This window comes from Hyperolius riggenbachi, chromosome 7 (genome assembly GCF_040937935.1).
Source record: "Hyperolius riggenbachi isolate aHypRig1 chromosome 7, aHypRig1.pri, whole genome shotgun sequence".
Lineage (NCBI taxonomy): Eukaryota > Metazoa > Chordata > Amphibia > Anura > Hyperoliidae > Hyperolius > Hyperolius riggenbachi.
The window spans coordinates 89,546,237-89,569,863 of NC_090652.1; the positions used below are offsets into that span (position 1 = coordinate 89,546,237).

General features: G+C 43.3%; 1 protein-coding gene across 5 annotated transcripts in view; it reads left to right on the forward strand.

The window, feature by feature from the left end:
- ARHGAP17 (Rho GTPase activating protein 17) overlaps nucleotides 1-23,627 on the forward strand; it is a 186,367-nt gene that overhangs the window by 69,344 nt on the left and 93,396 nt on the right. For 4 of the 5 annotated variants that reach the window (XM_068244287.1, XM_068244291.1, XM_068244289.1 and 1 more), the window contains exon 1: nucleotides 53-128. The exons of the other annotated variant lie outside the window; for it this stretch is intronic. In XM_068244287.1, coding sequence (XP_068100388.1) covers nucleotides 67-128 — 62 coding nt within the window. In that variant the 5' untranslated portion in view covers nucleotides 53-66. Of the gene's footprint in view, nucleotides 1-52; nucleotides 129-23,627 lie in introns of those variants that run through there. 5 annotated transcript variants of the gene reach the window in all.

A 23,627-nucleotide genomic window follows, 5' to 3' on the forward strand; every position in this document is an offset into this window, starting at 1 on the left:
CTGCTCCCATGTTTGTTGTTGGCAGTTGCCATAGAAATCGGCTTGAGCTGTGGCCTAGCTCATTTTATGAAGCACGACTGTATTTCTCCACCCGATGTGAGCTGGACTGAAGCCTGCCGTCTAATGAGGTGCCAGTAGTGCTGGGTGGGACCTGCAAGCGTGTAAAACACGCATGCTGCGCTTTATTGCTTAAAGAGGAACTGTAGTGAATATAACATCATGAGTAAAATTATTTACTTAGTGTTTGCCCATTGTAAAATCCTCTCTCAGATTTATATTCTAAAATGTATCTTAGGTGGCAACATCTTTAGGCCTTTTTTCAGACTGGCAGCTGCTCTCCTGCACAAGCCGAACGCTTGTAAGCGCTCAGTACCAGTGCTGGACAGGCAGCGCCCCATGGAGGCACATTTGAGCGCTGTTGCGGTTGCGGTTCTCTTGTGGCAGACAATTCCACAGCGTGTCAGCGCTGGACATATGTGGTGTTACAACCTATGCCATTCGGCTGCACTGAAATATATGATGCTGGGCAGATCGCTTGTGGGTTAGGGGCTACTGTACACACGCCTGATGTAAGTACCGTAATAACTAGTTTTAAAAAGATGCCTAGCTCTAACCCTAATCACTAGTCGCCTTCTATTGTCCAAAGCCAAAGTTGAGTATCGGGCTAATCTCTAGTAAACCAATCACTATACCCCAAAAAATGCGGCTCTAGCTGTGTGGCTAATCATGTGCCATACTTTTACATTGGTTCTCCAAAGGTGATTAATCCTATTGGGTCTCTGTCAGTACTAGATTGATCTAACTGCTTCTATAAGGAACCCTGTCAGGTCTTATTGCATCTGGGCTTGTGGACAGCAACCACAGTCACACCTACCCATCTGATCCCATCTCAAGTATGATGGACTGTATCTGGTAGACTCTGGGAGATTGGAAGGGTAGAAAGGCACAACTAATCATTGTTATTGTTGTCATTCTTTATTTGCAATGTGCCAGCATATTAAGCATGCCTGAACACTGAATAAGAGGTGTGGGTTACTACTTATAGAGCAGTGACAAAGCCATGACCCAGGAGGAGAAGAGAACCCTGCCCAATAGAGCTTCTAGTCTGGCAATGAAACTGAGCCTGATCAGCTGAGTACCACCTCCCTCTGTGTAATTCTTGCTTGTGCCACTAAAACAGCACTGACCTATTGGGGCATAAACTCCACAAGACCTCTGAGGGTACTCTGTGGTGTCTGGCTCAAGACATTAGCAGTAGATTCTTTAAGTCCTATAAGTTGCAAGGTGGGAAGTGAATGAATTGCACTTGTTCAGCACATCCCAGCAATAAACACACACGCACTCGGCCATCCTCCTGATTTAAAAGACATTATTGTATTCCTCAAACCAGGCCGCCCCTTTCCATTGCTCCATGGTCTAGTTCTGATACTTGCTTATTGTACAAGTGGCCTAGCGGATAGAACTCCTCTTGCAGTGCCAGGACGTTATCTGCATGGAGTTTGTATGTTCTTTCTGTCTGCGTGGGTTTCCTCTGGGCACACCATACAAGCTGGCCTCTACTCGCACTCCACACAGAACCATAGATGCCTTTGATTTGGTTCACCAGATGCCCTTTATGGATCATATGATGAACACTCCACAAAATCTGACGTTTTGGATATGCTCTCGCCCACTCACTACCCATCATAATATGGCCCTGATCAGTCGCTCAGACCCGTAAAGAGGGACTTTAACTTAGGATTGATCTTGTTCCCTATCAGTAGCTAATACCCCTTTTCCTGCAAGAAATCTTTACTTTTTCTCGAATAGGTCATCGAAGACATCTGTATAGCTGATTATGTGGTGAAACCCATCCCACAGTGTGATGTTAGGGCCATGCTGTCTGTGAACCTCGTTGCATTGTTGCAAATATCAGCTGTTTCCAACTGCCAAGCAGGCATTCCCATCTGCATAGAATTCTCAGTAAAAGAACATTCTGTACAGATCACCTGAAAAGACTAAAGATGTCACCACCAGTAATAAATGGCAGAGTATAAATCAGAGAGCGGAAAGATTTTACAATGGACAAAACACTGACTAATTTATAAATGGCTATTGTGAAAAAAAGAATTGTACTCATTACTTTATTTTCAATACATCTCCTCTTTAAAGGAGTTCTTTGGTAGTTGTTAAAAAACAAAAACCGACACTTACCTGGGGCTTCTATCAGCCCCCTGCAGCTGTCATGTCCCATGCAGTCCTCCTACGATCCTCTGTTCCCTGCCGCCAGTCCCGGTCTAATATTCAAATAGTGCTCGCTCCCATGCGTGTCATCGGGAGCTTACTGCGCCGAAGTTTTCTTGTACTGCGCCTGTGCAGTAAGCTCCCGATGCACACGCAGGAGCGCGCAGCCGCAGTCTAATTATACGCCTAATTAGACCAGGGGGGGAGCGGAGGATCGTAGGAGGGCGGCGCAGGACATGACAGCTGCAGGGGGCTGATGGAAGCCCCAGGTAAGTGTCCCGGTTTTTTTTTTTTTTTTTTTTTTTTTTTTTTTACAACCACCAAAGAACTCCTTTGAAGGAAGCGACAGGGATATGGAGGCTGACCTATTCATTTTGCCAGGCTACTGGTATTGTTTAAAAGGAAATAAATATGACAGCCTGCATATGCCGTTCACTTTAAGCCTGGTATATGTGCCACACTTCTTGTGCAAGGTGTCTGGTTGTCACTGTCAATAATCTTTCATGTGTACGGGGGCTTACCAAGGTCGCTTAACCTCCCTAGCGGTAAGCCCGTGCTGAGCACGGGCTATGCCGCCGGAAGGCACCGCTCAGGCCCCGCTGGGCCGATTTGCATAATTTTTTTTTTTGCTACACGCAGCTAGCACTTTGCTAGCTGCGTGTGCAATGCGATCGCCGCCGCTATTCGTCGCGCCGCGGCCACGCTCACCCCCCACCCCCAGACCCCGTGCGCTGCCTGGCCAATCAGTGCCAGGGAGCGCTGTGGGGTGGAGCGGAGTCCCCTTTGACGCCGGTGACGTCATCCCGCCCGTCGCCATGGCGACGGGGGAAGCCCTCCAGGAGATCCTGTTCTTTGAACGGGATCTCCGATCGCCAGAGGGGCTGGGGGGATGCCGCTGAGCAGCAGCTATCATGTAGCGAGACCTTGTCTCGCTACATGACAACAAAAAAAAAAAAAACAGATTTGCTGCCCCCTGGCGGATTTTTAGCAAACCGCCAGGAGGGTTAAGAGACAACTGGCGTTTGAGTGTATTGTTTCCCTCCTTGCTATTCCTGGTTAATGACCTGCAAATGATTCTGAATTGATGGAGATTAATGCAGATTTGTTTTATGCGACTTGAAAATGGACAAATCAGTTCATTTTAGTGGGCTTCAGTTGGTGTATGCCCCTTTTATGCCTGGTACACACTATGCAATTTCCCATCAGATTATTATTGGTTTTTATTTATATAGCGCCAACATATTCCGCAGCGCTTTACAAAGCACAATAGGACAAGGGGAACATAGATACACTAACAAAATGTACAACAGAGTTCCAAGCAGCACAAATATTGTGACAAAACCAGTAAACATTAGGAGGAGGACCTTGCCCTTGCGAGCTTACAATCTAATGGGTAGTGGGACACACACTAGGTAAGGGGGTGGAGGATGGATGAGGCAGTGACCCTTTGCCTCTGATTACATTGTGTCAGATAAGTAAATAAGGGCTATAGAATGTTATAAGCTTGTCTGAAAAGGTGTGTTTTAAGAGTGCGTTTGAAGATGTCCAGGTTTGGAGCATGACGTACAGGCTGTGGAAGAGAGTTCCAGATAAGGGGTGATGCTCGTGTAAAGTCCTGGATGCGAGCATGAGAGGAGGTGATCAGCTTGGAGGCCAGGAGAATTTCTTGGGAGGAGCGGAGGTTGCGGGAGGGACAATAGCTAGAGATTAGTGATGAGATGTATGGAGGGCACAACTCATGGAGGGCTTTGTATGTTAGTCAGGAGTTTGAACTGGATCCTCTGGGTAATGGGTAACCAGTGGAGAGAATGGCACAGTGGGGCTGCATCGGAAGAGCGTGTGGAGAGGTGAATGAGGCGGGCCGCTGAATTTAGAAGGTATTGGAGAGGTGCTAGCCTGTTTTTTTGGTTGGCCACAGAGCAGGGTGTTGCAGTAGTCTAGGCAGGAGATGATTAAGGCATGTACAAGCATTTTGGTGGCCTCTTGTGTGAGGAAGGGACGGATACGGAATATATTTTTGAGCTGGAAATAGCAGGTGGTGGTTAATGAGGCAATGTGAGGTTTAAAGGAGAGTTCTGAGTCAAGTATAACCCCCAAGCAGCGGGCCTTAGTGGTTGTATCGGTTATTTCCGGCTGCACCGATTTGATTTACGGTTGTATTTCTGATCGATTTTGTATGAAGTGATTGGAGAATGGATCAGAGAAATGATCGGGAATCATATTGAACTTGGTGGAAACAATCGATTTGAGCGTCTGATGGAGAATTGTATGGTGTGTACCAGGTATTAAACTTTAATTGCTGCCTCTTGACAGATACCACTGAAACAAGATAATCGACATTATTCACTTCAACTGTCAGAGATTTCAATGTTGCAGCTAGTTGGTATGCAGTGTGCCAATACAGCCATGGCTATTTATGGATAAATTACAAGTTACACAGAGGAACATGTTTGAAGACTGATAAGATTGTTTATACTAGGATGATCTTTTCTCCTATGAAGCATTTTAATAACCTGTTACTTTGTATACTATGACTGTCATCCTAATATTTGTGTTGGGTTTCTCACCCTCTTGTCATCTGCCTGGAGATGTCCTCTGCATACCAGACACTGGTGTGTGTGTGTGTGTGTGTGTGTGTGTGTGCGTGCGTGCGCGTGCGTGCGTGCGTGCGTGCGTGCGACGTGGCCAGCCGCTTACTCACAGCCAGGTGCTGCCCTCTCATTCCCGGGCACTGACATCACCACTGGAGAAGTGGACATGATGTCATCTTAGAGCACACCAAGGTTACCACTGACCACTCCTGTCTGCTGAGGAGTCCGCTATACAATGTTATTTCTTAAAGTGGACCTGAATTCATGTACAGGACAGAAGGAAAACCTCGAAAAATCCACCCTGTATGTATTTAGAGGGTTAAGCCTGTCTAATACTCCCTCATCTGTGACTAATCAGAAGAGTGATTTGATATCTCAGCTGTGTCAGCTCAGGAGTCTCTGTAGAGCAGCTAATATGTAAACACAGAATGTTAACCCTTTCTCTGCTTCCATGAAAGCAGGAAGTAGACACCGCAGACTTATTGCAGGATTTGTATCGGCTGTAACAAAGAATTTTTTCTCTTTAAAGGTTATTATGCTGCTGCTCATCTTTTAGAGCAAAGAGGAAATTCTGAGTTCAGGTCCGCTTAAAAGTAGCCCTGAAGTGCGGGAAGTGCGCAGGGTGCACTCTGACAATCATTCTGTCTTAAAGTGAACCTGAAGTGAGAGGTATACGGTGGCTGCCATATTTATATTCTTTTAAACAATACCAGTTGCCTGGCAGCCCTGCTGATGTATTTGGCTGCAGTAGTGTCTGAATGACACACCTGAAACAAGCATGCAGCTAATCTTGTCAGATCTGACAATAATGTCCGAAACACCTGATATGCTTGTCAGGGGCTATGGCTAAAAGTATTAGAGGCAGAGGATGAGCAGTACAGACAGGCAACTGGTATTGCTTAAAAGGAAATAAATATGGCAGCCTCCATATACCTCTCACCTCGGGTTCACTTTAAGAGGAACTGATGTGAAAATAATGTTAGGAATAAAACTTGCTGCGTTTTTTTTTTTTTTTTTTTTTGCTTCTTCCTTACAATATTTATTTATAAGAAAACTATTGATAAAAGTGTAAACTGAAGTCTGTCTGTACAAATATTTAGACTGTTATTACTCTAGAAGTCACAAAGACGTAGATCAGAGTACAGAAAGGATATATTAAAGCTTCTCAGGTCTGCTGAGTTGTCAGTCTGTGGCTGTCCTGGCTGCTCACATTCCCCAGCACTCATTAGCTCAGTCAGTTCAATAGCAATATGAATATTTCAAGAGCATCAGAGCAACAAAGGGCATCTGGGAGAAATAGAAAAACAATAAGAGATGTTCAGTGTAATATCACTCCGCTCTGCATGTGCTGCTCCTGCTAATCACCTCCAGGTTACACAGGCAGCTCAGCAATAATAATAATATTGTGCCTGGTAGTCACTTGTATATTCGTGTTATTAAGAGCGCTTGGTATGTTTCCTGCAGACAGTGGAAGGGGCTTGTCAGTGAAGTCAATAAAGATCTACTCTGGGCTCAAATGTTTTCCTAGAACTACATAGTTGCTCAATGGCAGAGCCTGTTTTTATTTATGTAGAAGATCATTGATTAGCGGATGTCAAATAATTCCCTTTTAAAGCAGCAGGGGCAACCATACTGTCCCAGGAAAAAAAAAACATATATAAGTAGATATAAATTTCTTCTTCTTACATAACATGTATTATACTGTCCATTTTAGTGAATATGATATAGTAAATAAAGAAGAAACTGTCCCAGGAATTTTCCATCTTTACTGCCTCTGACTGAAGCCAATCTTGATGTAATTTCCTCTTTTACTCTTTTTCCTCCTAGAAACTGCATTGTTATTTCTAGCTTGCTTTGTAAACCCATGTGAGCACAGCATAGATCGTATTTCAGCAGTTTCTGCAGAGGGGTGAAGTGTATTTACCTTCTCAGCCTGTCACACTGAACTGCCCTCAGCCAATCAGTGAGGAGCAGGAATGTTGGAGCGGAAATAAACAAGCTTCCCTCTCCTGGCAATGTATCAGAAAGGCGTCAGGCTGGCTGAGATAAGATTCAGTACCGCAGAAACATTTGTGTTTATATTGGAATGCTTGCAATGCAGACCGCATGTAGACTGCATAATAAACAGAGCAATGAGTAAATGGAATTTTATTGTGTGGCTGACAATCCCGCTTTAAAGCAAATTTGAAGCGGCGCTAAAAAAAAAACCCCAAAACTCGTGTCCTCAAGTATTTCCAAAGACTGACACATCTGTCAAGCCTGGACTTGCACATTGGTTTTCTCAAGGAAACTTCCAGCTCTAAACCGGCCTCATCTCCAGTAGTCAGATTAATCTCCAGCCTCATCTAGAGCTCAGTGTGCAGAACACTTTTGATGCTCCCAGGAAAAAATGAAAGTAAATCTATTAACCCTTTCAGGTATTTAAAGGGATATAAAAAAAAGTTTGTTCTTAGAATTTTAATAGCATGACAAATATATTTTGACTGTAGTTCCACTTTAAGCACAGATAAAAAGCCTGTAAAGGCCTGCAAAATGTCTCGCTCATAGCAGAAAAATGCCACTAGGAATTCATGTTTTAAGTGGACAAAATTTTAGTTCTTAACCATTACATCCTTGTATTGAGGTTTGCTTTTTTCTTGAAACTTGCAGACAATATGACGAAGTTTAGAGGACCTCATAAATATTGATCACCCAAAATACAAGCTTTTAAAAGCTTTCCCCTTTGTATTGGTATCTGATGCAGGCTTATTGGCTTGATTCGTTTCCATTATCTGCTTGCCCTTTTTAATTTCCTCTGCATTTTCTCATCAGTGTCACCGATCCTGGAAAGGCTGGGCAAATTGAGAGTAATTAAGTATTACAGGGTCAGACGAGAGCTGAACTGCCTGCTTCTCAAACCATTCATTGAAGAATTAATAGGGTTAAGTCGATTAGCAGATTATACAAGAGCATTTCTAGAGTGTAGTGGGAAAACCTGCGATGGATGACGTGTCTTCTGCAGCTGTAGTCTCACCACAAAGCCCAGCATGTCTTCAGAGAACATTGGATCAGAGCTGGCAGGTTATGCAGCAGGAGGTGAGGGGCACACTTGTTGCGTTAGGGATGGGGTGTCTAATCTCATTCTGCACTTTTTTATGAAGACAAATCTGAATGTGAAAGTGATGTTGTCTTTAAATGCCTTGATAGAAGTTCAGTCCACCAAATGATCAATTGCTTCTCAATTTAAAATTGATAAGAGAATACTGATCAGTTTACTTAGTAAAGCTGACCATACACTTATAGATTTCCACCCAATGTTCCAAAAAATCGTTTTAAAAGGAATCGATTACTACCATACACTGCACATCAATTTCCAATAGATTCCATAAAATCAATGAGTATATAGCTACCTTTAATGCCTGGTGCACACCATGCAATTTTCCATCAGACGAGTGGAATTGATTATTTCTAACAGGTTCGATTTGATTTTCTCATCTTTTTTAAGATCGGTTTTGTATAGAAGTGAATAAAAGAATTAGAGGCAGAGTCTCAACAGGGCAGCCAAGCAATCGGATTTGTTTAAAGAGACTCTGGAGCGAGTCTAAATCCACTTTAACTTTTATTAATGTTAACCTGCCTGGCGTTCTGATAAGATCGCCAGGGAGGCTGCGGGAGGGTTTTTTTTTAATAAAAAAAAAACTATTTCATGCAGCCAACTAAAAGTTGGCTGCATGAAAGCCCACTAGAGGGCGCTCCGGAGGCGTTCTTCCGATCGCCTCCGGCGCCCAGAATAAACAAGGAAGGCCGCAATGAGCGGCCTTCCTTGTTTTGCTTCCCTCGTCGCCATAGCGACGAGCGGAGTGACGTCCTGGACGTCAGCCGACGTCCTGACGTCAGCCGCCTCCGATCCAGCCCTTAGCGCTGGCCGGAACTTTTTGTTCCGGCTGGGCTCAGGCGGCTGGGGGGACCCTCTTTCGCCGCTGCTCGCGGCGGATCGCCGCAGAGCGGCGGCGATCAGGCAGCACACGCGGCTGGCAAAGTGCCGGCTGCGTGTGCTGCTTTTTACTTGAGCCAAATCGGCCCAGCAGGGCCTGAGCGGCAGCCTCCGGCGGTATTGGACGAGCTGAGCTCGTCCAGACCGCCCAGCAGGTTAAGCACTATAACCCCTGCTAAACTGCTGCATCCCCGCGACAAAACGAGGGGTTTATGCCCCCAAATCCCCTCTGCTGAGTCCGGGGAGTGCTTCCTGTTTGAGGCAGAGCTTAGGGCTGTAGCTCTGCCTCTTAGCGCATCAATCACAGCTGATCACCGCCTCTCTCCTCCCCTCTCAATCTTCCTTCACTGAGAGGGGCGGGGCGGAGATCCGCACGGCGATTGACGCGCATGGAGGCAGAGCTGCAGCCCTAAGCTCTGCCTCCATGGACAGCAAAATCCACAACCAAGAAAGTTGTGGATTTTGCAGAGGGGATTTGGGGGGTATAAACCCCTCGTTTTGCCACGGGGATGCGGCGGTTTAGCAGGGCTTATAGTGCTTAGCATAAAAGTTAACAAAGCGGATTTAGACTCGCTTCAGAGTCTCTTTAAATGGAAATAAATATCACCCTACATATTCCTCTCAGTTCTGTTGTACTTTAAAGGATACACAAGGTAACATGAGATAGACATGTGTATGTACAGTGTTAGGCACACAAATAACTAGGCTATGTTCCTTCTTTTTTCTTTCTCTGCCTGGAAGAGTTAAAAATCAGGTATGCAAGTGACAGTTTCTGTCCAGGCTGGGACGGTTCAGACTATGGCCTCAATTCACTAAGCTTATCTCCTGTCTTTAATAACTCTTCTAGAGTTATCACCATGGTGATGAGGCATGTAGTATTCTGGAAACATTTTACCTCAGGCAAACCTAAAGTTAACTCTTCTGTCTTTAAGTTAACTCTTCAATCCACAAAATAACTCCAGCGTATAAGACACTGTTTATTAACTGCGTGTGAAAATAACTACAGAGGAGGTAAATTAACTACAGAGGAGGTAACTTAAGGAATGAAGAGATAAAATAACTCTCTCACTGTGTGGAGGTAAGTTTTCTCTTGCCTTATTATCTCCAGCATGATCTTAGTGAATTGAGGCCAATAAAGTAACCCTCACTGATAAGTAATTACAGCCATAAAACATTTTTCTAGCAGAAAATGGCTTCTGTGAGAAGGAAAGAGATACAAAGCGTCAATAGTTAATAGATTTTAGCTCTGGCATACTTCAATCAATGTGTCATTAAGTAGAGCCAAACTTAAAAAAATAGATTTAAACATAAAACAAAACTCTTTGATAGCTTAAAAAAAAAGTCATTTTTAAAGTAGGAGAATCGATACAAATGTTTATCTTACCAGTTTATTTTCACCTCGTTTTTCCTTCAAGGTTAGGGAGCATACTGGTAGACTAACTGGTTTTGAGGTTTCCTGAGGATATCTATGTTGGTGACTTTCTTTTACTTTACAGTCTATTCACCCTTGAGATTGCATAACGCAATTGTGATCTCACATTGCGATTGTACAGCGATTGGGCTTTGTGATTATTATTAGGTGAAATGAGAATCACATTGCGATAACTTCAAGAATAAAATGTGCAAATACTGCAGTGTGAATGATCCCATAGGGCTTCATTGTACTCAAGGCTTTGCTGATCACCGGCAATCAGCAAAGCGCTGGAAAACTCCTGAAAAGCGCTCCAGGGTGACTGGGCCCTTATTGCAGTTAGGCAGTTCAGCTTGGTCACCTCTCTGGCCATATAGCGCCACACTGATAAGTCATCACTCTGATCTCTTCTCTGCTAGCAAGTTCTCAGTGCTCTGCAGGGGGTAATAAAGCTCATGTTAAAGTTATAGCTCACCCTTCCTGGTTTTGCATTGTTTGTAAACCTATATAAAGCACTGAAGCCTTGGACACATTTACCAGGCATTTCCCCCAGCAAGGGGCAGTGACAGTGCAGGGCTGAAGTTGTACAAACACATGGCTAGCCTCCAGGCTATGTTGCTATGGAGTGGGAGAAGGGACGGTGGATTGACATTCTAGGAGTATTGCAGAGCGGGCGCGGTAACAGGGAGAACAATGCCCTACGGCTGGGTTCCCACTTGAATGCAGGATGGATATTTCTTGTTGGTTCTTCGCTCATCGCTAAACTGACAGTGAATGGATCCTATTTTATAAATGGGAGCTTGTCACTCTGCGGGATCCAATCCGCAGCGTCCTATGCAGGCAGCGATGATCCCGGGCAGGCTGATGCATTCCCCATATAGCCTATGGGTGTAACGTGTCTGCCCGGGGCCACATGTCCTGCCGCCGTCAGTCCCTGTACACAGCTTGGCAGAAGCATGGGGATTTCCATTGGGCTGCAAAAGATCAGTGGGGATTCTCAGCAACTGAGAATTCTCATTGGTTTACGCTGGACCAATGAAAATTTTACTTGTTGCTAGGGAGCATTGGTCTAATGCAGCCTATGGAGAGCCCCATGCTTCTGCTGGCCTCAGGGCTGAGCGTCAGTGATTGGCAGCAGGAAGTGGCAATCGCTTCAGACGGGTGGAGACGGTACAGAGCGGATGCAAAATGAATGGAGATTACCATGCCCATTTTGCATCCGCTCAAGTGGGAACTGAGCCTTGGCCAGCACTCACCTGAGTCGATACACCAGACCAGTGATAGGCAAACTTGGCTCTCCAGTTTTTAAAGAACTACAAGTCTCACAATGTTTTGCAGAAGTCTGACAGCCACAGTCATGATTCATAAAGGCAAATGTACATTGTGGGACTTGTAGTTCCTTAACAGCTGGAGAGCCAAGTTTGCCTATCACTGCACTAGAAAAACAAAAGTTTGTTTTCTTAAAACAGAAAGAATTTGCGATAATTCAGGCTGGAGTGAGCTTGAGATGTCTCCCAGAGCAACACTGCTGAATATATGCAAATTAACCATTGTACCCTTAGAAGCTAAACACACACCTCCAGAACCGCTGGAATGCAATGATGTCATCTTGTTAATTTGTACAGAGCCATAATTATGCACTAGAAGTATTGCTGGATGACTCTCTGAGGAGGATGTAGTGCCTGCTGTACACATACTACATTCTTGGCAGTCGCATCATTATCAGCTAAGAAAGTTAACTAAAACTGTACAACTGGTGGATGCAAATGTCCATGCTTAGTTTGCAGAACAGAAGAATGCATCTGGGCTGGACAGATCAAGGGCTTCTTTTAAACACCAAATGGTGCACTGTTATCAAGTCGCGTTTAAATTCCCAGCAATAATACATCGTAGCAGGTTACAAATTGAAATGGACAGGAAATTTGGGTAATTTTTAGTATCATTAACTCTCAGAATGGCTGGTACAGCAATAATCCATCATTTCTAATGACAATGGAGTGGCTTCTTAATGATTTTGTTAATCAATAGGTAACCAGAGTAAGTGGGGTTCCTTCTATTTGCCAGAATCAACAGATCCTTCTAAGATTAGCCTTCAAAGCATGCAGGCTTTTCCCGGGACTATAAGAAGCTGTCCTTATTAAAGCAAATCTGAAGTGAAAATAAACGTATGTGATAATTAATTATATGTGTAGTACAGCTAAGATATAGAACATTGTCGGCAAAGAAAATAGTCTCATATTGTTTTACGGTACAGGAATAGCAACAAAAAAAAAACAAAAAACTTCAGTTATCTTTGCGAAGGAGCTTCTCTGACCTATTCGACCCACCTGGGTTGAATACAGTCCTGTTTTCTCAAGCACTTAAACAGCTAAGAAACAGTGAGAGAGCTTGAGATAAAGTTTTACTGCAGGATAGTTCAAAGGGTCATTATTTCTGCTCTGTTTTATAGCTGAAAAGACAGAGTATGGTTTTAAAACTGCAACTGTGGCACTATGATGCAATGTTATAGAAAAAAAGCTATACAAATATGGGACTGTTATTTGCTACTAATGTTCTATTAAGTTTTTTTTCCGCTTTAGGTTTACTTTAAACAGCCTTATCAATCCCTGTCATGTACTGATGAGGACCAAAAGTCCGAAACAGGCTGTCTACATGTGGGTTTGATATGGCTGTGTAAAACTTAAAGCTATAGGCTTGCTATACACCAGCGGTTCTCAGTGTTCTCCCCAGAATTTTTTTCCAGCCAGGTGGCATGAAAAAGTAGCCGGTTGGCATGAAAAAGTAGCCGGGTGGGGCAATATGAGAGAATGCAGGTCCGGTGCTTCTGTGCACAACTCTGCTTATAGCAGAGGAGGAGGTGAGCCGATGACAGCCGGGTGCTCACAAAAACTAGCCGGGTGGAGCACTCGGCTAAAAAAGCCTGGGGAGAACACTGGGTTCTGGATGCTTGCTTGGCTTAACAAGGGCGAAAAGGGATAATTTGCATATTTAGTGGTAGCTCATTGTGGGTAACCACACATGTTCATTTATAACTGAATTATTGCAAATTTCCTTCTGTTTTAAGAAGGCAATTACACCAAGCTTTGCTTTTTTAGTAGGAGGGCTTTTTGGTTCCTTTTATCCCCCTATACATTCCTAGTAGTTTGGGTCACCCTGAGCTGCTCGGTTACTCTGAAGTTAAATATTTTAACCATGTAGGTGATTTGGAGTTTTTAGCAGGAGATAAATTCCAGTAAAAAGGTGATATGCAGGTTTTTTTGTCTTTTTTACCTTCCCCATTATTTTTGTTTTGCTTTTTCTTCCTGATTGTGTATGGCACATCTGACCTCAGCTACTCCTCCCATCTGTTTATAAAGCTTCGCACACAGATCCTGGTGAAGTTGGTCTGGAGGCCTCCGGCACTCTCCTGGCTGTTCCCAGCAGCTTTCTGTCCTCAGGAAATGACCAAGGTCACAACCCAGAGCTGGTGTCCGTTTCCTATTTATAGCGGAGCCGTTATTTCCGGTTTTGTCTGACAAGGTTTAGTAACCAGTAACGCCTTTTAGGTTTGATGCCCAGCAGCAAGAACCGGTCAGCTGCCACTGTGTTCAGGATCTGAGACCGTCTTATAGATTCAGTTCAGGCTCATCGTTTTTAATGCATATTGGGGTTGATCTACTAAGTGCCGGTAATATTGCTAAGCGCAGGCAGCACTACCACCAACGGTGTACTGCGGGTTACTATGCTAACACCGGACTAGTAGTGTAGTCAGGCTACAGGTAATGCCTGGTCCACACCATGCAATTTCCTTTCAGATAGACTGTCAAATAGATAATTTCCTACAGGTCTGATCTGATTTCCTATCCTTTATCCCCCCCATATTGATTTCCCGATAACTTCCATACAAAATCAATAGAAATAATTCAGAAATCACCTGTCAGAAGTAATTTATTTGACCACCTGATGGGAAATTGCATGGTGTAATAAAAACACTGTTTAAGTGTACCTTACCACTGCTGCTTTTTTCAGTTATATTTATATTTGTAACCCCTCCCCCACTGCACTCGATCGGTAGCAGTGACCTATCAAATGTCACCTCACCTGCTTATGATGTCATAGCGGCAGGTGCCACGGTTCGAATGAGGACTCTGATGCGTGGATGAGGAATAATACCTGAAATCGTATTAGTTGCGATGGACAAGACAGTAATAAACTCTATAGTACCTGCTGGACGTTGGCGGCAACTGCGTGAAAACAGGAAGAAGAAAAAGATTTCTTTGTATAAACTGCTGCTGATTGTGTAGTAAGGCCCACAGACACATACACAGCTATTGCTATTTACTTTCCATGTCTGAAGTTTGCTGACTTTATAACAAAATGTTATCTAGTGTTACAAACAACAAAGAATGTATTCCATAACCGGATGACTCTCAAACTTTGCAACTTAAGTAGCTAAATGTCACTGAGGCCCTGGCTTGTTTATGTATCATGTGAGTTTCTGTGTGTTTAACATAAACAGTGAGTGTGTGTGTATACTTGTGGAATATACACATTTCAGTAAATATATTTACTTCAGCTGGAGCCATAACCCTCGACCCAAATATACTGTACATGGTGTTCCGTGTGACTTGGCGTTTACAACGAACAGCACGAGCCTGAACTAAAACTTTAAATAGTTGCCTTTTCTTTGCAAAACTGAATCACAGGGGTTCATTTTATCCTTGGCCGATGTACTAAAGCTGCTCACTCCCCCTTCCCAGCAGTTAGGTGGAACTAACTACTAAATATTGATTTCATTTCTTTTCTGTGGTGCCCAAATAAGTGCACCTGCCTACTTTTTAACTTCAGCTTTCATCTCATACAGAATTTTTTTTTTGTATTGTCTATGTAGACACATCTGGCCATAATTTTTTCCATACAGGCCAGTATACCTCACGTAAATTACAGGAGGGACATATATATATATATACCGCTATGGCAATTTAATGGTCTATCTTTTATTCCTGCGGGGGGTGGGGGTTGTATGGGGTTCTGATTTGTGTAAAACCATCGCGTTTTTAGTCAAAAAATTGACTTTTTTCATACAATAATAAATAAATTGATATACATTTTTATTTTATTTTTGTTTTGCTAATTAAGCGTTTCCATGATTTTGTCTTAACAATAACAGTGTGTGGCTCTAGACTGGTGTTTGTGTAGTAGTGTGGTTCCTGGGACTTTTTGTTTTACCAGTGCTGGCACCTGTTTAGGTGAACTGCATATCCAACAGAAGGCTTATATTTTAGTGTATAGTCCTTATATGTGTGTGCCTGATGACAATCAGCAATGCTCATTTTAAACTCTAGGTTTGCTCAGAGCCCTGACAGGTCTATCACCATCTGCGTAACTTCCCGACCCTAGCCACACCTTCTCCATCCAACGTGACCATGAACTCCAGTTTCTATTGGAGCAAAGCTTGCTTACAGTCATTAGAACAGGGGCAGGTCCATGGTTGATGCAATCAGGCTTCCATAGGGAGAATGCAGAATAACCTGAAGAGCTGTCTGCAGCAATGTATTACATCTAGTACGTGCTTAGACATCTGCTAACATGACTGGCTTCTCCTTCAGTGTATAGCTGGAGGTCTCCTGTTCCTAACAGGGTTGTGGAATTGAAGTCGAGGAGTCGGAGCAATTTTGGGTACCTGGAGTCAGTGGTTTCATAAACTGAGGAGTCGGATGATTTTTGTACCAAATCCACAACCCTGGTAAGAATTAGACTAAGGAGTAGGAGCCATTTTGGGTACCTGGAGTTGAAGTCGGTGGTTCCATAAACTGAGGAGTCGGAGTTGAAGTCGGATGATTTTTTTTGTACTGACTCCACAGCCTTGGTTCCTCACCCATCATCTCCCCCTCTTCACTCATGGCTAAAATGTCACCCAAAACTATCATAAACCAAAATTTCAGGCAATGACGTTCTTGTGTTTGGTATTGTACCAAATTTAATAAAAGTTTTTTAGGGTGAAAAGAAGTTTTATAGTGCATTTTTCTCTGTAAAATGTGAAATGTGTGTAAGTTTTATACACATATTTTGAATTTTTTTTTCTTTTTTTGCAATAGCGGTCCTTTAAACACTGCTGTATTTCAGCATTGATCACAACAAACTTTATTCCCTCTTTGTGCTTTTACTGCACCCCCCGCCCCTCATCAAAGTTAATATGCAAATTGTGACCCAACTACTGGTTGTGATTTTTATAAACACCACCCACATGACCATGCTTGGGAATTTTCATTGCTGTGTGTGGGAATGGGTGTGGCCAAGCTCCCCCCCCCACCCCCCAACCAGAAACCTCATGTCACTATGGCAACTTCTGCTTGACAGCATACCTGCCCACATGTTTGCTTTATCCCCATAGTATCCTTGTTAGTATACATTAACAGGGTGGTAGAATTATATATTTGTGCCTTTAAATGGACTAGGTACACTTTCTAGTTTCAGATAGGTGAGATAAGTAAACATGAGACCAAAGTAGAATTATACTGTTGATCACACCCTTGTAAAGTCAAGCAGGTGAAAGTTGACATATTTCACTTCTCCTTTTAATGTTTAAAGGTTGTCAGTTCAGAGAGGCAGTATTGCTATAAAGCTTACCTGTCGTGATTGTAAATTATTTTATCTGATGTAGTGAGGCTGCTACAGTTCTGCAGCACAACTGTAGGGTACTGGCAGCATGGTGGCGTAGTGGTTAGCACTCTCACCTTGCAGCGATGGGTCCACGGTTAGTATCCCGCCAGGGCACTACCTGCACGGAGTTTGTATGGTCTCCTGTGACTATACATGCACTACATGATACATACATAGACATGTGACTTTGGTAGGGATTAGACTGTGAGCACCTCTGAGGGACAGTGAAGTGACAAGACAATATATACTCTGTACAGAGCTGCGGAAGATGTTGGCACCATATAAATACTAAATAATAATCATGGTTCTCCTTCCGAATCTCATCCTTTGCTGTACATGAATGTGCATGTGATAATGGAAGTCAATCTTTATGACGTGTAATTATTGACTACAGAATAATAACTTGTGTGGAAGTCTGGGCCTAGTTGGAATAGACCTATCTTTTGGAACTTGGCTTACAATAGCCCTGCTGGGTCCTGTAAACTAGACTAGCGCCCAAAATCAGATACCTTCCAAGCAAGCTCCATGATGAAATCTTTTGTTGCAGAGATACGTGCTGAAGACGTACTAAGGTTGCGAAGAGTGTCAGGAGGAAGTCCCTCCCTCCTTTTTATATATCCCTCCTTTTTAACCCTTCCCATCCTTCTTATTGGTCATTTAATATGATGGATGCCTTCACTGATCCAACAGAGCAGAAAAACTCCTCATCTTACTAGCCTCCACTTCCCTTTGCTGTGGGTGCCGTCATATTTTGATTGGTTATTTCCTGCTGCCAGGGCTCACTCTAGTCTCCGCCCACCTGTGCTGTAGTATTGAAACTCGCCCCCTGCTGCTTATGGACATTACAGAAGCCATACTATTTGTTGTACAGGCCCAGGTGTTGGTGTTGTATAAATCAATAGTAATTACAGAGTTTAGTTGAAGATGAAGGATGGATGCACTATTTCCTAATAGGAATGCCAGGAGACTAGCTGTCATGCTGTTTGCTTTGGCTGGAGTAGTTGGAGGCACACACCTACAACAAGCACGCAGCAAGTTGAATCATACTTCCTATTAGTACACATACTTAAAGCCCATCTAAACATAAAATTCAAAAAGCAAGTCCTAACAGCAAACAGTGATGCAAGTGAATATAAACTAAAGTATAAAAATATAAGGCTGTGCATTGTGCTTATCATGGGCCAAATATGCTTGCCACTGACATGCAGCTTGCTTCTGCTCTTCCCTGGATTTAGCTGGTGGGCAGGTCAATCAGATTTGACCATGCCACACCCAAAGTAGGAGAACAATGGACTGGGATAAAGAATGTATTTACCTGCATTCCTGCATCAGGGCATATTTCCACTGTAGGACTTGCGAGATAACATCTGAATCCCGCTAGCCATGTCATGCTCGGTTATAGGGACTCGCATGAGTGACCTGGTTCTTTGCTGCATGCTGTCCAATATTTGACAAACCTCGTAATGCTTCGAAACGTGCAATCTGAACTAGAATGCACATTGTTTTACAATCCATGGGAAAATGTTCTTAAAAACTGTATAGGCACAAATCCATACATAAAACTTTGCCTCAGATGAGTCTGCAGGGAGCTCCACCCACGTCTTGCTTCTCCAAAGTTATACAACAGAAGCAGCTGGGTTTTTGTTTTTTTTTCTTGTTTCAATTTTTTTTTCTTTTAAAACTTTGCTGGACACAGTAATTAATTACAACTAACACACTTTAGGGGCCCATACACTCAGCCGATTTTTGGCCGATCGATTAAAATCTATTGCTTGATTTCAAATCGATTGACCAATTGATTTGCGGCCGATTTCGATCGATTTCAATCAATCTGGCAGGCTGGAAAATCTAGGTCGATCTGTTGAGATTGCTTATCATTTTGCATTGGCCATCAGACCGATTTTCAATAGATTTCAAACTGAAATCTATTGGAAATCTGTTCCTAGTAAAAAATGTTCCTAAACGCATCAAATAGATTAGCAGCAGATAGATCATCATATAGATTTCTGATCTAACGAGTGTATGGCCACCTTTAGGCTTCAGAAAGGGAAAATCCTTAGATGAAAATGGGTGATGTAGTTAAAGGGGAACTTCAGCCTAAACAAACATACTGTCATTAAGTTACATTAGTTACTGTATGTTAATTAGAATATATAGGTAATATATTTTTTTACCCACCCTGTTTTAAAGGAACAGGCAAATGTTTGTGATTCATGGGGGCTGCCATCTTTGTCATGGGGGAAGCCATCTTTTTGGTTGAAAGGAGGTGACAGGGAGCATAAGAAACGGTTCCAACTGTCCTGTGTCCTGATAACCACTCCCAGCTGCATGCGCTAGGCTTCAAATGTCAAATTCAAAATGTAAAAAAAAAAATTGCACCAAAACAGCAGAAAGAGAACAACATCAGAAATCCCATCATGCTTTGCACAGCATCAGGGAAAAAATGCCCGGGCAGTTTTCTTCTGTGCAGCTAAAAATGAGGCTTGTATAAGAGAAACAAAGTTCTGATGCTGTGAAACTGTTAAAGAAACACCAAGTCTTTTCAGTGCTGCTGAGTCGAATTTTTAGTCTGGAGGTTCACTTCAAGAGGAACTGTGACCAAGGAATGAACTTCATCCCAATCAGTAGCTGATACCCCTTTCCCCATGAGCAATCTTAACCTTTTCTTGAATAGATCATTAGGGGCATCTATATGGCTGATATTGTGGTGAAACCCCTCCCACAGTGTGATGTCAGGACCTAGGTCCTGACATCACACTGTGGGAGCCGTGTTGCATTGTTGGAAATAATATTTGTTTCCAACTGCCACGCAACCAGTATCTTTGTGCAAATGTACAGGTATATCTATATATAAAAACAAAGAAACAAAAAAAATGTTTAGCCTATTGCATTGTTAGGGGGTATGGCTATAGATAATGGCAGTTGGTTCTCTCTGTTATTTTTTTCTCCCAGTAGTAAAGATGATGATGTGCAGGCTGATTGCAGATCAAACAATATGAACAAATTACATGGTGAATATCAATCATTTCTTGATCTTTCTATTTTTTTTTTAACTACTCACTTTGCAATGTAATGATTTATTTTTTTCGCCTTTTCGCTAAAGTTCCTCTTTAAAGCGGGATTGTCACCATAAAAATCACATTTCAACAGCAACTGGTCTGAGTGTATTAAGTGATAAAGATGCTAATCCTGCATTCAAAACGTTTTCTGCTGTTATGATTTGGAGTTATCACATACTTAAGGAGCACTGGCCCTTTAGTAGTCAGTGCCAAACAGTTGCATGCTGGGGGTTCTTTTTATCTATAATCTATTGCTCCTCTTCCCTTTATTTCCCTGCCAGCTGCTTATCTGAAATAAGATCCCCTGCTCACTTGTGTTTACAAGCAAGGCTGAGGTGACTCAGCGATTGCAGGAGAAAAGGAAAAAAGTAAAGGGCAGAAATGACATCAGGATTTAGCCTAAACTGTGGGTAAAATACATGGCCCCCACCAGGAACAGAATTCTCTTAATTTACTATATAAAATGCACTGAAATCAAAATGTGGACAGTACAATACATGAGTTATGTAAGTAGATCAAGTATTTATCTACCTTTTTATATGTGTTTTTTTTTCCCTGGCATATTATTGCCGATCCTCCTGCTTTAAGTCAGGATACGCCAGTGATCTGCAAACTTGGCTCTCCAGCTGTTAAGGAACTACAAGTCCCACAATGTATTTGCCTTTATGAAGCATGACTGTTGCTGTCAGACTTGTAGTTCCTTAAAGTGTATCCGAGATGAACTTTTATTCATTGCCTAATTGTGTTCCTTGCATCTAATTTATAGGCCATTCCTCAAGCCAATACTTTTTTTTTTTTTTTAATACTCTAATTCCCTATAAACTAAACAAGCCTCGCCCACAGCTTCTCCAAAATGCCAAGGCACTCAGACCCTTGTAGCAAGGGCTCATGGGAGCTCAGTCTGGGCAGGAGGAGGAGGAGGCTACTAGCCAGAGATTTCAAAGGCAGAGGGGAGGGGGGAGTGAATTTTTCACAGGCTGAGGGTTGGAGATAGAGAAAAGATGTATATCCTGCGCTAGCTTCGGCTAAGTATGGCCCTTTAAGTGAATGTTATGCCCACGGTGCTGCTCCCTCCGCTGGGTGGTGCCAGAAATCTAGCATATGGGGAACAAGAAAACAAGGGTGCGCTCCTATGGTGCATTAACTTTTTATTTGACAATTCCACGCTAAAAACAATTGCACTTAGTGTATGTGCAAATTTTGCACATGTAGGGGGCCGCCAGCGAGTATCTTCTCTCCCACTTCTTGAGCCTGGCCAGGGCTTGAAGGGTCCGTCTGCGATGGAGAGCAAGTGGACTGGGGACCAACCGCCGTCTCATACACCTCTCGGCAAGCCGTCTGATCGTCACAACGCGTTTCGGCGCTTAGCCACGCCTTCTTCCGGTGACACGACGGCTGGACGGCTGCCTTTTAAAGAGGTGCTAGTGGAGCTAGTTGCCGCCTTGTGGGCGGATATGTACCTGATGCTGTCAGGAACAATAAAGTTTTAATTGCCTTCATGCGGCTAAAAATGTTACGTGTAGCGTTATGGTAACATACTGCTGCAGTGCATTACCTCTAAACACACAAGTTACCAGGTACAGGAAAGCATACTTTTCTATGCCTGTATGCTTAACTGTACCTACTCAATGCGACGGTAACGAATCGTTAATCTGCGTTGCCACTTTTTTTTTTTTTATTTTTGCATTGGAATGTTGCGGTGCAACTTTAAGCCCAATCTACACGATACGATTTTTTTGTACGATTCGATTACGATTCTATTTACGACAATCCAACATGTCCGATCGGGATTCGATTCAATTCGATTTGCCATTGCAAAACAATGCAAATTGAATCGAAGTCCGATCGGACATGTCGGATTCAATCGGATCGTAAAGAAAATCGTAATAGAATCGTATCGTGTAGATGGGGCTTAAGAGACCAAATCGTGTGAAAAAATCATGCATTCCTAATTTGCAGTCAAAATTAAGGCTCAGCTGGAACTATCGGAAAATGTAATTCGTCTTGGACGGAATTGAAGAGTGTTTGTAGTGACCAATGCATATGTAGCTCAAGTTAAAACTGAAAAAAAGAAAATAAACAAGTAAAGGACTGCTTTGTAGAGAAATGTTAGTGATTTTTGTTCATTTTATTCTTTCTTTTGATTGCTAAACTTTAAAGACTGAAGTGCACACATATTAATCTTAATCTTTATTTTACCAAAACCTTGTGTGGGCTGGATCTTTGTTTTCAAATTTCTTCTGAATGGTTAAAGGGATACTGTAGGGGGGGTCGGGGGAAAATGAGCTGAACTTACCCGGGGCTTCTAATGGTCCCCCGCAGACATCCTGTGTTGGCGCAGCCACTCCCCAATGCTCCGGCCCCGCCTCCGGTTCACTTCTGGAATTTCTGACTTTAAAGTAAAAAAAACCACTGCGCCTGCGTTGCCGTGTCCTCGTTCCCGCTGATGTCACCAGGAGTGTATTGCGCAGACACAGACCATACTGGGCCTGTGCTGTGCGCTCCTGGTGACATCAGCGGGATCGAGGACACAGCAACGCAGGCGCAGTGGTTTTCTGACTTTAAAGTCAGAAATTCCAGAAGTGAACCGGAGGCGGGGCCGGAGCATCGGTGAGCGGCTGCGCCAACACAGGAAGTCTGCGGGGGACCATTAGAAGCCCCGGGTAAGTTCAGCTCATTTTCCCCCGACCCCCCTACAGTATCCCTTTAAGAGTCTAAGTGAAGAGGGGCATCTTTGCCCCTGTCAGCAGCCCAACAGGTTTTTCAGCACAAAGTATATTAAAGACTTCATGTTGCTGTCATATGAAAGACATGACGACAGTGGTTGCTGAAGGTAAACGTTTTGTTGAGGCGCTTTTATATAGTCTACACCCTGACATCCAGCTCGCCCTGGGGCACAGACTGTTCTGAGGGTTATGCACGCTCTGCATGCTGCACAGGGTGCTGTACACTCACAGCAGTTTTTGGTGACACATTCTCACATGATAGGTTCTCTTCTCTTTACATTTTTCTTCAAAGCCTTTGAAACAGGGTGTGAATTTTATTTGCGTTCACCCTCTGTAAGTAGTTAATTATTACTCAACCATGCTGTTTTTTTCCCTAACCATAAAATAGATGCTAAAAGCATATAGCCAGTGATGTCAAGTGTGTGTGTGAGCCAGGTACATTAGTGGCCATATAGCAGTGGTGTGGAGAGTTCTCCTGTACTGCACGGCCCCATATTATACTGTGACCGGCCTGCATGTATGATATGATTTAAAGGACACCTGTAACTTTCAGGGGAGAAAAAGGTACTTGCCTCATTAGGGGAAAGCTTCTGGATGGTTCCAACCACCACATGCAGAGTATGCGAGGGCTGATATGTTACAGTCATAGACCGCATGGGGCCGGTCTTTGATGGGGTCAATCGCTCAATCAGAAACTTGGTCTCACTGTCGCTTTGCGCATAGATGCCCATATGTGGATTCGCAGCCTATGAACCGACTAGCCGAGAGTAGCGTCCTGACTCCAAAGGATTCACCACACACCTACAATTCAAAAGCTTGCCACCACGTGTGAATCAGCACAGGACTGTAAATATATTAGCACACTGCGAATACTGTAAGTTAACCCTTAGCTGTATGCAGGGATCGGCGCCAGACCTGTTTATCTGTGCCCGATTCAAGCATACGAGCTATAATTACAAGATACTCTAGAACACAAGGTAACGTTTTCGGAGGAGTAAGTAC